At 53.7% G+C, this 13,786-nt stretch overlaps 1 protein-coding gene across 1 annotated transcript; it reads right to left on the minus strand.

Annotated features, from left to right (window-relative positions):
* Positions 1–11,894: 11,894 nt before the first annotated feature.
* CHC_T00008960001 (Sel1-repeat containing protein) lies at positions 11,895–13,196 on the minus strand. The gene has a single exon (XM_005717640.1). It carries the CDS (start codon positions 13,194–13,196, stop codon positions 11,895–11,897), a length of 1,302 nt encoding a protein of 433 aa, XP_005717697.1.
* Between the last annotated feature and the right edge of the window lie 590 nt (positions 13,197–13,786).

Consider the following 13,786-nt stretch of genomic DNA (forward strand, 5'->3'; position numbering starts at 1 on the left):
TTCCGAGGCTACTGAATCCCACTCCAGTAGCACCCTGGGGAACTCTCGCTTGTAACAAGCCGCTGAGAGTGCCGAGATTGAAGGCTGCGCGTCAGAAGAAGAAGAATGTTTCAAAGAAGGCGGCGCTTCAGGAGCACGTCGGCAAGTACAAAGTCGTATCAGAGCTAAGGAATGCACGGTCTGGCCTAACCTTTGAGCAACTTGCCCGTGTAGATGCTGAAGGATCAGGGAAGGAGATGAAGCGCCTTTTCTGCAGGAGGTTGGGACGTTCTCGCGGCTTTGCTGGCCCTACGGATGTCTTCCCGAGACGTCTTTGCCTGTTTACTGTTCAAATATATTGAACCGATGCCCAATAACTACTGGATTCGGGTGCAGTGCCAAACATTGTGTCGCCGCTCATGAAGGGGCTGTACCTGAAGCCAGAGAGCACGAAGAAACACATAACTGTGACTGATAGGAAGAGTTCCCCGTGTGTTGGATCATTGCGCCAGATCCTAGTCTCCTTCTGGGGGCTGGTGAGCAAGATGAACTTTCTCGTCCCTACGGGAACACCGTATGACATGATCGTGGGGATGCCGTCGTTGGAGGAGCTCCAAACGTGCATTTATCTGTGTCAACAACATGTCCAAGTAATTGCGAGTGCTGAAACGATTCGTCTCAGTCTTAAGATGGGTGACGACCGCAAAAGGCCTGGATCCGCTACTGATAGCGGAGATTTCACGTCATATTCGGGGGCCCTACCGGCTGACTCGACTGATACGGATGAATAATTCCTATTATCACGACGTCATCGGGTGCCGTTTGAACCAGACCTTGCCTGGGCGGGAGCAGCCGCTGACACAGCGGCCGAAGATCCCCATGCTGGACTTCCGGACCTGGTTGGGGAAGACTCATAGTGCAAGTTGGCAGATGAGAAACAGAATAGCGATGGGAAGGAAGGACTTCTCATGTTCAAGCTGAGCCATATCAGCAAAGAGAACGCCGACCGCATAATATGTTCCATGGAGAGCATGGGAATAGCCGCATGGTCTTTGGATGACCTCAGGTCGGCAGATGTCCCTGTGTCATATTCTTTTGAGGTGACCGATGACACACCAACTTTGTATGCCGTTCGGAGGCTCCCTCCAAGACACAACGCGGTAGTGCGTGAGGAGATCGATATGATGCAGAAGGCAGTGATCATTATTCCCTAAGTAGCTCCTTGGTCGTTCCCAGTCGTCATCGGGACGAAGAAGAACGCGTCATCGGGACGAAGAAGAACGGAAAATCTCGCTTCTGTGCCAACTACACCGCGCTGAACCGCGTGACGAAAGCCGAAAAGTGGCCTTTGCCTATAATGGAAGAGATATTCGACGACCTTGACGGAAGCAGAGTCTTCACTACCCTGGACTTGGTCTCCTGGTATCGGCAAGTGTGGATGGCCTCATGGTGCAAAGAACAGAAGAAGTTTGTCTGTCAGCATGGGACCTTTCAATATGACGTGATGCATGCCGTTCTGCCTCATGAATGGTCCTTCAACATTTCAGAGGATCATGGATGGCGTATTCAGGAACCTGCCATTTGTCCGAGTATACCCTTATGACGTGGTCATTTTGTTGGAGTCCTTAGAAGTCCATGTTGACCACTTGCTCCAAGTGTTCGAGCTGATCGCTTGCAGTGGATTAGTTGAAGCTTGCAAAGTGTTCCTTCACACAATGACAGACCCGGCTATTGGGGCACGTTATCGGAAGAGAGGGCATTGATGTGGATCCGGAGAAGACATCGATCGTTTGGAACGCCCCAGAGCCGCGCACCAAGACATATTTACGAAGCTCCCTGGGGCTAGCGGGGTACTACTGCCGATTTATTCCCAAGTTCGGAGAAGTCTCTGTGTCGTTGCACGCTGTTACCTCTGGTAAGGTCGAATTCAAATTTACGGAAGAGATGAGAGCCGCCTTCCAGGAGCTGGAGCGGAGGGTGAAGTCTCCTCTACTGTTTGCGGTCCCTAAGTTAACCCTTCGTGGTCCAGACATACGCGTCCAACGTTGCAGTGGGTGCAGTTCTGACTCAAAAGAATAATAATAAGAAGGTCCACTCGATGCAGTACGCCAGCAGGACTCTGACGGAGGCTGAGAAGATTTACTCTACCTCTGAGATGGAGGCGTTAGCGGTGACCTTAACCCTCAAGAAGCTGCGAGCGTATTCGCTCTCAACGCAAAAGTCCAAGTTGATTACGGTTCACAAATCACTTCAGTATGCGTTCAAGAAGAAATACGTCCACGGTAGACTTGGCCGTTGGTTGGATTTCCTGGCGGAGTACGAATTCGAGATATTGTACCGCCCCGGCCCAAAGAATTGTGTCGCTGACTTTCCCTCGCGTCTTCGATACGACGAGAAGAGGTGCGAAAAGGACGAGGTAGGCCTGGTATGGGCCGTAGCATTTACGAACGGAGATATGTTGGGAGATATGGAACCTCACGTTGAGAACACGTACCGTTACCTTGAAGGTGAAGAGATGGTTAAGCAAGATGTTACGCAGATGCGCAGAATCAAGAAGAACTCCAGGCTGTTCTTTACTTGGAATGGGAGACTGTTTCGACGAACAAAGAACGGGATCAGAACAATTCCTTCTCAGAAGACTCGCCTGCAGATATTTCGTTCGCTGCATGACGACAAGGGTCGCCAAGATTATACAACAACGAAGCAGTTCGTGCTTGATAGGTACTAGTAATCGGGGGTTCATCGCGATATCTATGCGTCCGTACAAAGATATGAACGCTGCCAAAAGGATGCACCCATCCCGACATACAAGGTCACGGCTGTGATACCAGCCTCTCAGCTCTTTGAGACGTGCTCGATAGACTTTGCTGGACCCCTACCAAAGATGAAGAACGGAAGCGCTACATTTTGATCGCAGTCGAACATCTGACGAGATGGCCCCAGGCTTGGGCTACCGAAACTGCTACGTCGGCGAAAGTTGTCAAGTTCGTGAAGAAAGGGATCATCCATTCGTTTGGTCCTCCTCGGACTATCGTCTCCGATAATGCAACATGTTTCAGCGCGAAAGCGTTGAAAAACTTCAAGTCACAACACGGAATTTCGCGCCTACGCTCCTATTTCCAACGGAAAAGACGAGCGTATGGTCGGGACTATCAAGCGTTCAATTCGGAAGACGCGATTAGGTCAGGGCGGCGCTAGCTGCAGATGTGAATCCGCGCTGAAGCATAATCTCAACGGGTACAGGCGACGCCGACTGTCGGACGGGTTCTCCCCGTTCGTGCTGATGTATGGAATGAAGCTGCCCTTGCAACGGCAGACCTATCCGAACCAAATCCCATGGTGTGGCGTTCAGGGGCGTAACTTGGAACTATTGGCGACTCTCGCGCTCCGATCGACGAGGACTGGTAAACAGGAGGAGAGAAGCTGCAAGAGGATGACTGTTATCTCGCAAAGGCAGTTCAACATAGATGATCAAGTTCTGGTCGCCCGAGGAATAGCCTTGGGAGAGCTGCCGAAGTGTCCTTTTCGGAAATCGAGGTACTACGGCCCCTGCCCGGTAGTACGGGCCAATCACCCGCAGTACACCCTTGTGTCGCCGGGCTTGCGTTAAAGTCGAAAGTCGACATGACATGCACGCACGACATTTAATCCCGTTTATTCAGAAACCCGCACATCTTAAGTAGATATGGCACATTGTACTACTAAGCATGTTTTAGAAGATGACTCAGATGGATTGCGTTTCTTATGGATGAAATTTCTTTGTTGCTACCAGAAGGACTCTCTCGCACGACGGCCCTTACTATGTGAGAGGATGGGGCCACTATTACCTCGACGAACCCTCTTCTTCTTATTTTCCTGGCTGGGACTCTTGGTGACGCTTCTATCCCGTTTTTTCATTTGGCGCCCGACGCGCATATCGTCAAAGTACTGGAACTTGGTCGGGCCGCCAGCGGGGCAGCACAAGCGGAGAGAACGTTTCGTGAGCCGCATGAGATATCGCTCAGCACAGTCTTAAATAAACGCCAGTTCTATCCGTGCGTCTAGACAAATCCCGAGCTGTAGGCGATGAGTGTCAATAAGACGGAGGACGTAAACAATCGCTTCCACAATTGTCGACAGTTGAAGTAGCTATCCAACGTCAGAACTCCGCCATAACGGAGATCTGACACTTGACCTGCCTTGAACGGATGCCCTGTAGTGCAATACCCGGCCTGCGAAAGGGACATCAGGGGGGTACTGTAGTCCGGATTTGGGGACTTCATGAAAATAATAGTGTAAAATGAATCACACTGCAGTGCGATTCATTTTACACTATTATTTTAATTATTTATTTTTATTTAGTAACAAATTAATTATCTAACATTAGATTCGATTTAGGATCTAGCGCCGAGAGCTACTGCAGTGACTCCGGCGAGGCGATATACACCTTAGCCCTCTGACTCACGAGTCAGTAAAGGTAACCTGAGTTGCCAGAGTTTGATATCGCCTTGGTCGAAGTCCGTCTTTTACAAGACCTTCTCTTCTACTCTAACCTACGGTATCCTTTGCGCTCGGGGGTCCCCTTTTTCCTTATCAATTTTCCTTTACTTCCCTATCCTAATTTCCCTTAATCTTGAGTTGGTCCCACCTTGTAGGATTGCGATCCGCAACGTGACGTCATTAGCCATCGGGCTTCTGTGTGGGTGCACCAGTGGTGCTTTTCTCAGCGTTGGTTCCATCGGAATCTGGTTGCGACCGATTTGGTGTTGGTACTTTGCCATCGGGCAGTACGACGGTGTAGCGCTGCTACGTTTTATTCTTTCCCGACGGGCTACGTTGCGACTTCCCCGTCGAAGACCTTATCAAGGGTATAAGGTGTACAAGGCGCTCTTCGAGCATTGGATTTACAACGCATCGGACCAGGTTTACCTAGACACCCCTCCGAACTCGTCGAGCAGTTGCCTTTACAAGTTTCTACCACCATTTACCGATCCCGGGCTGGGCCCTTCTCTTTGCCCCCCCTCTATCAAGGATCCGAGCTACTGCGGGCCGCAAACCCGCTTAAAGAGGACAGGGAGCTTCGAACACTCCGTAGCGCTGTGCCGGTGGCAGTTGTTGTTTTTGTTGTTGTTGTTTGTGTTGGACCGTCGGACCTTGGTCTCTGCCTGACAGGCGCATTGCACTACAAAAGTGGTCTCCCGACCTAGAATTAGTTCTGTCTACAACAAGCAAGTGGTCTGGGTACGGAGTCTCTTTTTTAATTTTTTGTTCGTATCTTTTTTTTAGGTTCGTTCGCTACGCAGAACGAAGTCAAAAAGCGCACCCCAAGACGTCAGTCCCGGGGCGAGCGAGAGCGGATCGGCACGGGCGTCGAGGATCCCGAGGGGTCCTCGCACCCGGAGCGAGGCCAATACGGCCACGGATCCCGGAGATGAAGAATCCCCTACGGGGATTGCCGCCGACAAGAATGACCTCGACGAGAAGTTTGACAAGATGGGCAGCGAAATTCACCGAGAGAATAAGAACATTCTGGACGATGAAATAGCCCTGTTGCAAAAGCAACTTGGGTTGCAAAATTCCGAGTTCCACACGGCGTTGGAAGAGCTGACCGCGCACGTGGGACTCGTCGAGAAAAAATGGCGACGGGACCGACGGCATCGAGCCGGAGGTCCTCGTTTCATTGAAGCTTTCGGTCAAGGACGCGAGACGCGACGCGAATCAAGCCTTGGAGTCCTTAGGAAAATTAAGAACAAGCATCGATGACCGATTCGATCGCGCCGCGCAACGTCTCAAGGACCTTGAGCAAGCTGCGGATCAAGCTCCGGAAAGATCGGACGACGAACCGCTCCCTTCGGGTAGAGAGGGCGACCGTCGGTTTAAGAAGGACAAACCCGCTCGTCAGCGGAGCTCCAAGTCGAAGCCCTCAAAGAAGGACAAGCGACGTACAAGCAAGGGTCACTGTAGTGACGATCCCGAGGACCGCGACTCACAGTCGGAGTCGCTTAGTCCCCCTGAAGATGGTAACGGCGGTTCGTCGAACCATTCGGGCGATTCGGAACGCCGTTCAGAAGAAAGAAACGGAATTTCGTCAAGCAAGAAAATTTCCTCTAGACGAGGCGGAGTCACTTCGTCCGCCTCGCGGAGAGACAAGGACGCGGAGCCCGAAGATGTTGCAACGCGGTGCGGGCCGCGATGGGAGGAGTTGGAGGAGCTGAATCCGACCAACTACCTCTTCAAGAAATTACTTTCGTACCGAACGTACCGCTTGCGGAACCCGCAGACATATTTGTCAAGTTCCCGGCGGACCGCCGTGCGAAAAATCAGGAGAGATATTCCGCCTAAGGTAAAGAAGGACAACACGTTCACAGGTGAGGACGGGGTCCTTGTGTTGGATTTTTTGGCAAAGTTAGTTCAAGAGTTTGATACTCAAGAAATGAACGAGGGGCAAGCGATCCGCTTGTAGCCCGAATTTCTAAGCAGCATCGCCTTGAGACAGTACAGTTCTGTGTCTCAGACGGCCGGGTCCCATCATGGAAAGTGTAGCATAAACACCCCCAGACGACTGGAGGTGTATGCGCAGTTCGACCTGTAGACCCCGGATCGGAGAAGGGGTGAAGCGGGCCAACCAGCTACGGAACCGGGCTCGGGCCCGGGTAGCGGTGGTAAAGCGGGAGCGAGCAGGGACGCGCGCACGCACGAGCGGATCGACGCCTCGACGCCCCGGAGCAGCACTGGGTGACGTACAAGTGCTGCCGGGCGGAGGCGGTTCCGTGCTCGCTCGCGTGCTGCGCGTCCACTCCGGCTCGGCTCCGACTAAACGCGCGCGAGGAGCGAAGGCGACGTTTAGAATAAGCTGGGTCGACTGACCTTGGCGGTCGGTTGAGGACAAGCCTGTGCTTGTCCCCCTCCGCCGCCGTCGGTCCGCTCCATATTTAATATACAAAACACTCTATCATAACACTACAGTACCGAGGCACTGTAGTGGGCTACTGTAGTGCAGGTCGGCCTGCACTGTAATACTGTCAGCTATGTCGAGGCTGACAGTACACGTATCACCCGTGGTGCGTGCGCGCTTCGTTCGCGCGCTGTACACGTGTGCACGTGTATGCGCATGTCCCTTGTCCCCGTGGTGTACACGTGGACACGCGCGGTGGTACTGTAGAGCTCGACGCTCTACAGTAGCTGATCTAGTTCTTGATCTAATCTAATTTAAACCCCCAGGGCGGGGTTATACTACAGAAAGGTGTCCGTTTGGCCAGAGGCCGTACAGTGGTTGTTGAGAAGTTTTGCAACCGGCGAGGCGATCCGTCAAGTCGTGCCCGCATTGCGAGAAGTTCAGTAAAGACCGTCTGAAGACGAGATGGGAATTTTACAATCGCCTAACAGACGGGAGTAATCGCTGTGGGAATGTTTATTCCAAGGAGGAGCAGATGACAATGTTCATCGAGGGGCTAGATGCCAGTATTAAGCCCATGGTCTCGCAGTATCGACAAGATAACCGAGATGTCTCATTTTTGACATTGGTAAATTACGCAAAGGCGCATGGCTCGGCGAGCCGCGCCAAGGACAAGAAGACCAAGAAGGTCACGATTCAGACGCCGTCGACGTTCAGGGCGGGGAAGAAGCCGAGGGCTTCTTATCCCGGTCGTAAGGGTCACGCCGCAGTCCACTTAGCCGAGTCAATCTCCGCGTCAGATGAACGCGGTGCGCACGGAAGCAGCGAAAGTCATTATGAAGGAGCATTGGTAGCCGAAGGAAATTTTATTGAGCCATCGGAGGGCTACGGACACGAGGACTACGGGGCAAGCGGGTCGTCAACTTTACCGACGCCCACATACACGACGGAGTCGTTTTCAGAGCCCACGGATCCCGTGATGATGTTCCGGGGTCGCGGCCACACGCCGGTGCCGTGCAATTCGATGGAAGACAAAAGGTACAACGCTTCGAAGGCCAGGCTGGATGGAAAGGCCGCAACATCAAGGAAGGCCGCCGGCCCGTGGAGGACCTAGGCCGCGATATCTCGTCAAGAAGCACGGACTGGTGTGCTATCACTGTTACGAAAAGGGGCACGCTGCGCCAACGTGCATTCTTTCCCTACAGGAAATGCACCGAGTTTTGGGAAATTATGAGGCGTTGTCTCCGATGGAAAGGTTAGGGATACCATCGACGAGTTATCTGAAGGTCAAGAATTGGTTCGATTCGCAGACGGCGAGCACGCAGAGTGCTTCAACGCCGAGGCCGAACCAACCCTTCAGAGGGCTCGCCGCGGGGCCCGCGTCGCCGGACGTGAGAAGGAACCCGCAGCCGCAGGGAAACTAGAGAGGGGGAATCTCGAGGGAGTCACGAGAGGCGCAGGTTCAACGTACTGCATCCGGGACTCAGTCCCGTTCCCCGCTCTAGCAAGAAGGGAAGGCCTCGACGAGGAGGTAGTTGAAATAGGGGGTAAGCGAAAGGAGCCGACTGTTGTCAAGAAAATTCTAAGTCGAGACAAGAATCGTCCGATGGATCATATTCGTAGGCCCTGGTACAGGGTTAAGCGACAAGAGTGTCCTGACAAGATCTTGGTCCTCGCGCGAAAAAACTACAAAGTTTACGCGGATATTGGATCAACGGTCGGATTGATGAGTCGAGTGTTGTCTGTGTTGGACACAGATGCCGGACCGAATTTGGTTCGAAGGTCGGAACTTCCGGCAGGAATGGAAATTGTGGTACAATTCCACACCACGACCCCCGATGGGAGATGAGCACCGCCTGGACGGGCGGTTACTACTGTAGCAATCGTGCACGCGCCGTCGGAAAGCGCAGTAGTACCTCCACGGCGTACACGTGGCATAACCGTCGACGCCGGTCGTGACCACGGGCACACGTGTGCGACCCGTCCGGTAAGTAATTAGCAATTAGTAGTTAATGGCACAAATTAGCCAATTTAGCACAGTAGCTGGTATACAGTAAGTAACAGCTACTGTAGCGGGACAGGTGTCCTGGCGTCCCACTTAGGGGTTAAGACCGGGGGCACCTGCCCCGTTCCAGTAAACGGGGGCAGACTCGCCCTTCCCTTTACGGCTAAATGCTATCCCGTTCCGGTTTCCCTTTTAGTCTCAGGCTTCTAACCTGTGACCGGCCGTCCGGATCTAACACTATCGACCGGCTGCGCGTCACCGGCCACGTGAGCCTTCCTTCTTTTCGAGTCCTTCCGTACGGTTTGCGTTCGCGCGTGGGTTACCCAGCGGCGCGCGCTCCCTTACCTCTAACCTCCCTCGTTTCCGAGTGGTCGGGACGAAGGTAGTTATACCACAGAAATTTTGGTGTCCTACGGACCAACCCAAGACATTGGCGACGCCAACAATAGGCCACTCCGGACTCTCGACACAATTAAAATGCCTGAGATGGCTACTCGGCCAGTGCGTATATTGTTTGGTATGCTTGTTGCGATGATGGGGGTGTTGCTGCTTGAAGGTTGGTGTTCGGGTTCCATGTAACGTCTCCGACGGCTGGAGATGGGGTCGGAGTCGGGGTTGGAGCATTGGTCCGTGACGTATCAAATACCTCGATCTCCGTGATTGCAAAGTGTTCATTCCTGAGGATAAAACCGACTTTCAGATACCGGAACTGACCGGTAAGAACGACAGTATTCCAGTTGTTATAGGAAGGAGCAGTGGCAGTACCAAATGTCGTGTAATCCTGTCCGTTTGTGCTGGAGCCTTTGATGGTAAGCTTTGCCGATGGTGGAAACGGAATCTGGCCTGAAAAAAAGTTGAGCGAAGAGAGTGTGTACGACTGTCGTAGGTCCAGAATAGCGTCCCACGGATACTGGCTTTCCTGCCATTGATTGCCGGCGTGTGCCCACGCTGTGCTGGATGCGAGAGCAAACGAGCCGTCAACTAAGACAGCGGCATTCGCTGAGTTGGAATTGTCAGAGGTAGTGATCGGCGAAATCTGCGCGATGGGGAGGGTTATGATGGACTGAAGGAAGACCAGAACGGTGGTGACCTTGAATAAGAAGTTCATTGCGTTGCGTTTTGCGCACAGAATGCGAAGAACGGCAGTTCAGAGTGGTTGTCTTCGAGTCGAGGCATGGCTTTATGCGCTTGATATGGGAAGCAGGGAGCCGGCGCTTGTCACTTCCGAGGCCAGCTTCTGCTAGAAGAGAAGGAGAACATTGCATCTAAAATCACAGTGACACGGCAGTAATACACTGCGAGCGCAATATCTTGGAGATATCGACGACGAAGTACGGCTGCGATATTGGAGGTGTCTTCCTTGTATAATTGTGATGATGCTTTTGAGGGGGTGGTTATCGACAGGGAAGGCGCAAGAGTTTCGTACCTGTGCGTGGGAGGCGGTCTTGCATAGAAATGCTTTACCTTGCATCTGCTCCTGTCTCGATGGCGGTCGTCGATGAAGAGGAGTGGTGCAAACAAACGGCGGCAACTGGCTAATGCGGTGTACAACCTGAGCGAAAGAAATTTTTCATACGTCACATGCATCACTTTGCCGCGTGCTGTATTCCGGCCGTTGCAGTCTCAAGTGTGTTCGGAAGATGAGGCAAGGCGCAAGAAAGGCCTTGCGCTGGTGTCGGTTTCGGCAAGTAGAAACGCAGGCGCAACATTATTGAAGCACATGCAATGGCACACTACGGAGACGCACGCACTGTATTCAAGTCAATTCTTTTGTTTCCGGTCGTCGTGCAGTAAATTACGTTTGTGCTGCATCTCACTGGTGGGTGTACTCGGTCCACAAAGTATAAGCAGGCGTCCTTTGTGATCTAAAGTAGAGCATTGCGTGCACGTGACGCAGTTGTCTACATAGCAGTGTGTTACCCGTTGTATTGAAACATTGAACATGGTCTTTTGTCGGAGCGGGAAATATGCGCGACTGCAGCGAAACCTGTCACATGAAAGGGAGCACCGCCGCACCGCCCGCCCAAACTCCCATCCTGCTGTACTACTGTACTCATCTAATGCGCCACTCCCATTGGCCGTTTGCGTGGCTGCGCACGTACGCGCCAGATACCGGCGTTGAGTGGTACAGTGTAAAGTTTATGCACAACATGCCGTACCCCCCCCTCTGTGCTCAAGGCGATGTCCGTTTCTGAGTCGGAAGATGATGAGTCGTCAACGGCCATACTGTACTGGTTTGGGCTGTACGAAAATTTCACAGGAGGATGGGTTGAAGCGCCTTCCAGGCTGATTTGATTATGACATCGAAAAGGCCCGCTGCACACGGCTTATGAAAACTCGTGGATGAATTCCCAGTTTTATAATCTACTTTGCGACCAACCAGTTTTGGTTTCTGCAACCAAAAACACGTGTTTACTTGGCGGACAACGTTACCCTTGGGTACTGTATCAATAAAATCTACTGCAATTTCCCGAAGACCTGTTTCAGCCAACCGCCACATCACAGCAGACGGATTTCAGCAGAGAATTCAACAGGGGCCAATGTCACGTGTACACTTGGATACGTGGCGCACAACCTGCAGCGTCCCCTGACATGCTGATCCCAGATGCTGCTCCTCTCTCCGCGGTCATTCCGCCTTGTTCCCTTTTGAAGACCCAGACCACCCCTGAGGCCAGCACGCTGTCGAGGGGGGCGCAGCTTTGACGAGAGTAACTAGCAGTCCCATGTTTTCATGTCCAAGTCTTGCGTTCCTCTTCAGCCTCGTCGCTCATCGTACCTACCCATGGTGCCATTGCCAAAGCCATTATTCTTGAGGGCATAATAGCGATCAACGAGGTTTTCTACATGCCGAAACGGAACACTTGTTCGGCCGGCCGCGTGACACCAAGGATGCCACCCCCTCCCTCCTTCGCAGGCGTGCTCACGTCGCCGATGCCCGCGACGTCGGTGAACCAGTCACCCGCGCAGTCGTCCACCGCCTCCCCCCTTTCAGATTGCCGGAACCCATGCATCGGCCCCGTCTGCCTCGTGCTGGGCTCAGCGCCGCCCGGCTGTGTCCTGCACCAGTCGGCCGAGAATCTCCATCGCCTGGCCTCCGTCGCGCCCGTTCATCCCAGCTTGGAACAGCTTCGCTGCTCGCGCTGCATCCCGCGAAACCCCGTCCGCTCCGTCCCGCAGCAGGCAAGCCAGTTTAAGCATAGCGTCGCGGTCATGGCACTTCTCGATCGCACGCTCGTACAATTGCGCCGCACGAGCCGCGTTCGTCCGCACTCCCCCTGTGCCTTGTACTAGCATTTCCCCGAGATGCACCATGGCGTGGACGAAGTCGTGCTCTTCAACCCCGCGCTCAAGTAGCTTTACAGCTCGCGCTGCATTCGGCCGCACCCCGTATCTGTCGTCCCGCAGTAGGAGCGCCAGTCCGACCATAGCAAGGGCATCCTGGGCCTCGTCGATCGCGCGTTCGTACAATTCTATTGCGCGAATCACATTCTTCTCCACTCCCGCCGCACCAAGGGATAATAGCAGGCCCAGCACTGTCATCGCGCGCACATCACTGTGCTCCAGGATCGCGCGCTCAAAGAGTTTCGCAGCTCGGACTTCATCAAGCAGAACACCCTCCCTTCCAGTCATCATCACGAATGCGAGTTGGCACATAGCGCCGCCATGATGCCCTTCCCGGATCGCACGCTCGAACAATCCGATGGCCCGAACCACGTTTCTCTCCACTCCCTCCGCCCCATCGTCCAGCAGGAGTCCGAGATAGTACATGGCCCTGACATCACCACTTCTGTCGATCGCGCGCTCGTACAACTCGACAGCCCGACTCCCATTTCTTTCCACTCCCTCCGCGCCCTCCTCCAGCAGGACTCCAAGACCCACCATCGCCTTAACATGATCGTGCTCCTTAATCGCGTCCTCGTACAGCTCCACAGCCCGCGCTGAATTTTGTGCCACCCCGTCCCCCCCGTCGCGCAACAAACCTGCTAGGTTGGACATCGCGTTGCAATCATGAGATTTCTCGATCGCACGTTCGTACAACTCGACAGCTCGACTCACATTTCTCTCCACTCCCTCTGCGCCCGTCTGCAGCAAGCAACCGAGATTCACCATCGCGTCGACCCCGTCGTGCTCCTTAATCACGTCCTCGTACAGCTCCGCAGCCCGTGCTGAATTTTGAGCCACCCCGTCCCCTCCCTTGCTCAATACAAGTGCGAGGTCGTACATCGCGTACCAGTCATGAGATTTTTCGATCGCACGCTCGTACAGCTCGACAGCCCGACCCACATTTCTCTCCACTCCCTCTGCACCCTCCTCCAGCAGGACTCCAAGATTCGCCATCGCCCGAACATTTTCATGTTTGTCTATTGCGTTTTCATACAACTCCACAGCCCGGACTGCGTCCGTTTCCACTCCTTCTGCCCCTTCACCAGCAGTTTTCCGAGTTTCACCATTGCGTCCGCATCATCGTATTGCCGCACCGCGCGTTCATACAGCCTCACAGCGCGCTGTGCATTGATGCTGACCCCTTCCGCGCCCTCTGTCAGTAGATTGCCGAGGCCCACCATTGCGCCGACATGACCGTGTTCCTCAATCGCGCCCTCGTACATCTTAACGGCTCGTGCGGCGTCCTTCTCAACTCCGTCGCCGCCGTCCCTCAGCATGTTGCCTCGCTTGAACATGGCCTCTCCATCACCATGTTGCTGAGGACCCGCTGGTTGATTCTGCTCGGCGGCGATAATGGAAGCTTCTTCCATACTCTGCGGCGCTTCTGCGGACAACTTGGACATGGCCTCAGTATGCTCACAAACGGCACAGTCCCCGCTAGAAATTCACCACCTGCCCGTGCCAAGTACCGAGACAGGGGAGAGTGAAGAGAAGCGCAGAGTTTACCTTGACGCCGTGCATGCGCCCCTCGATGACACGTGTGT

The sequence above is a fragment of the Chondrus crispus genome, genomic scaffold (genome assembly GCF_000350225.1).
Source record: "Chondrus crispus Stackhouse genomic scaffold, scaffold_337, whole genome shotgun sequence".
In the NCBI taxonomy this organism is placed as follows: Eukaryota; Rhodophyta; class Florideophyceae; order Gigartinales; family Gigartinaceae; genus Chondrus; species Chondrus crispus.

Excerpts from the sequence above, each read along its gene's own strand:
- CHC_T00008960001 (XM_005717640.1), bottom strand. The coding sequence starts at position 13,196 with ATGGCGAATCTTGGAGTCCTGCTGGAGGAGGGTGCAGAGGGAGTGGAG.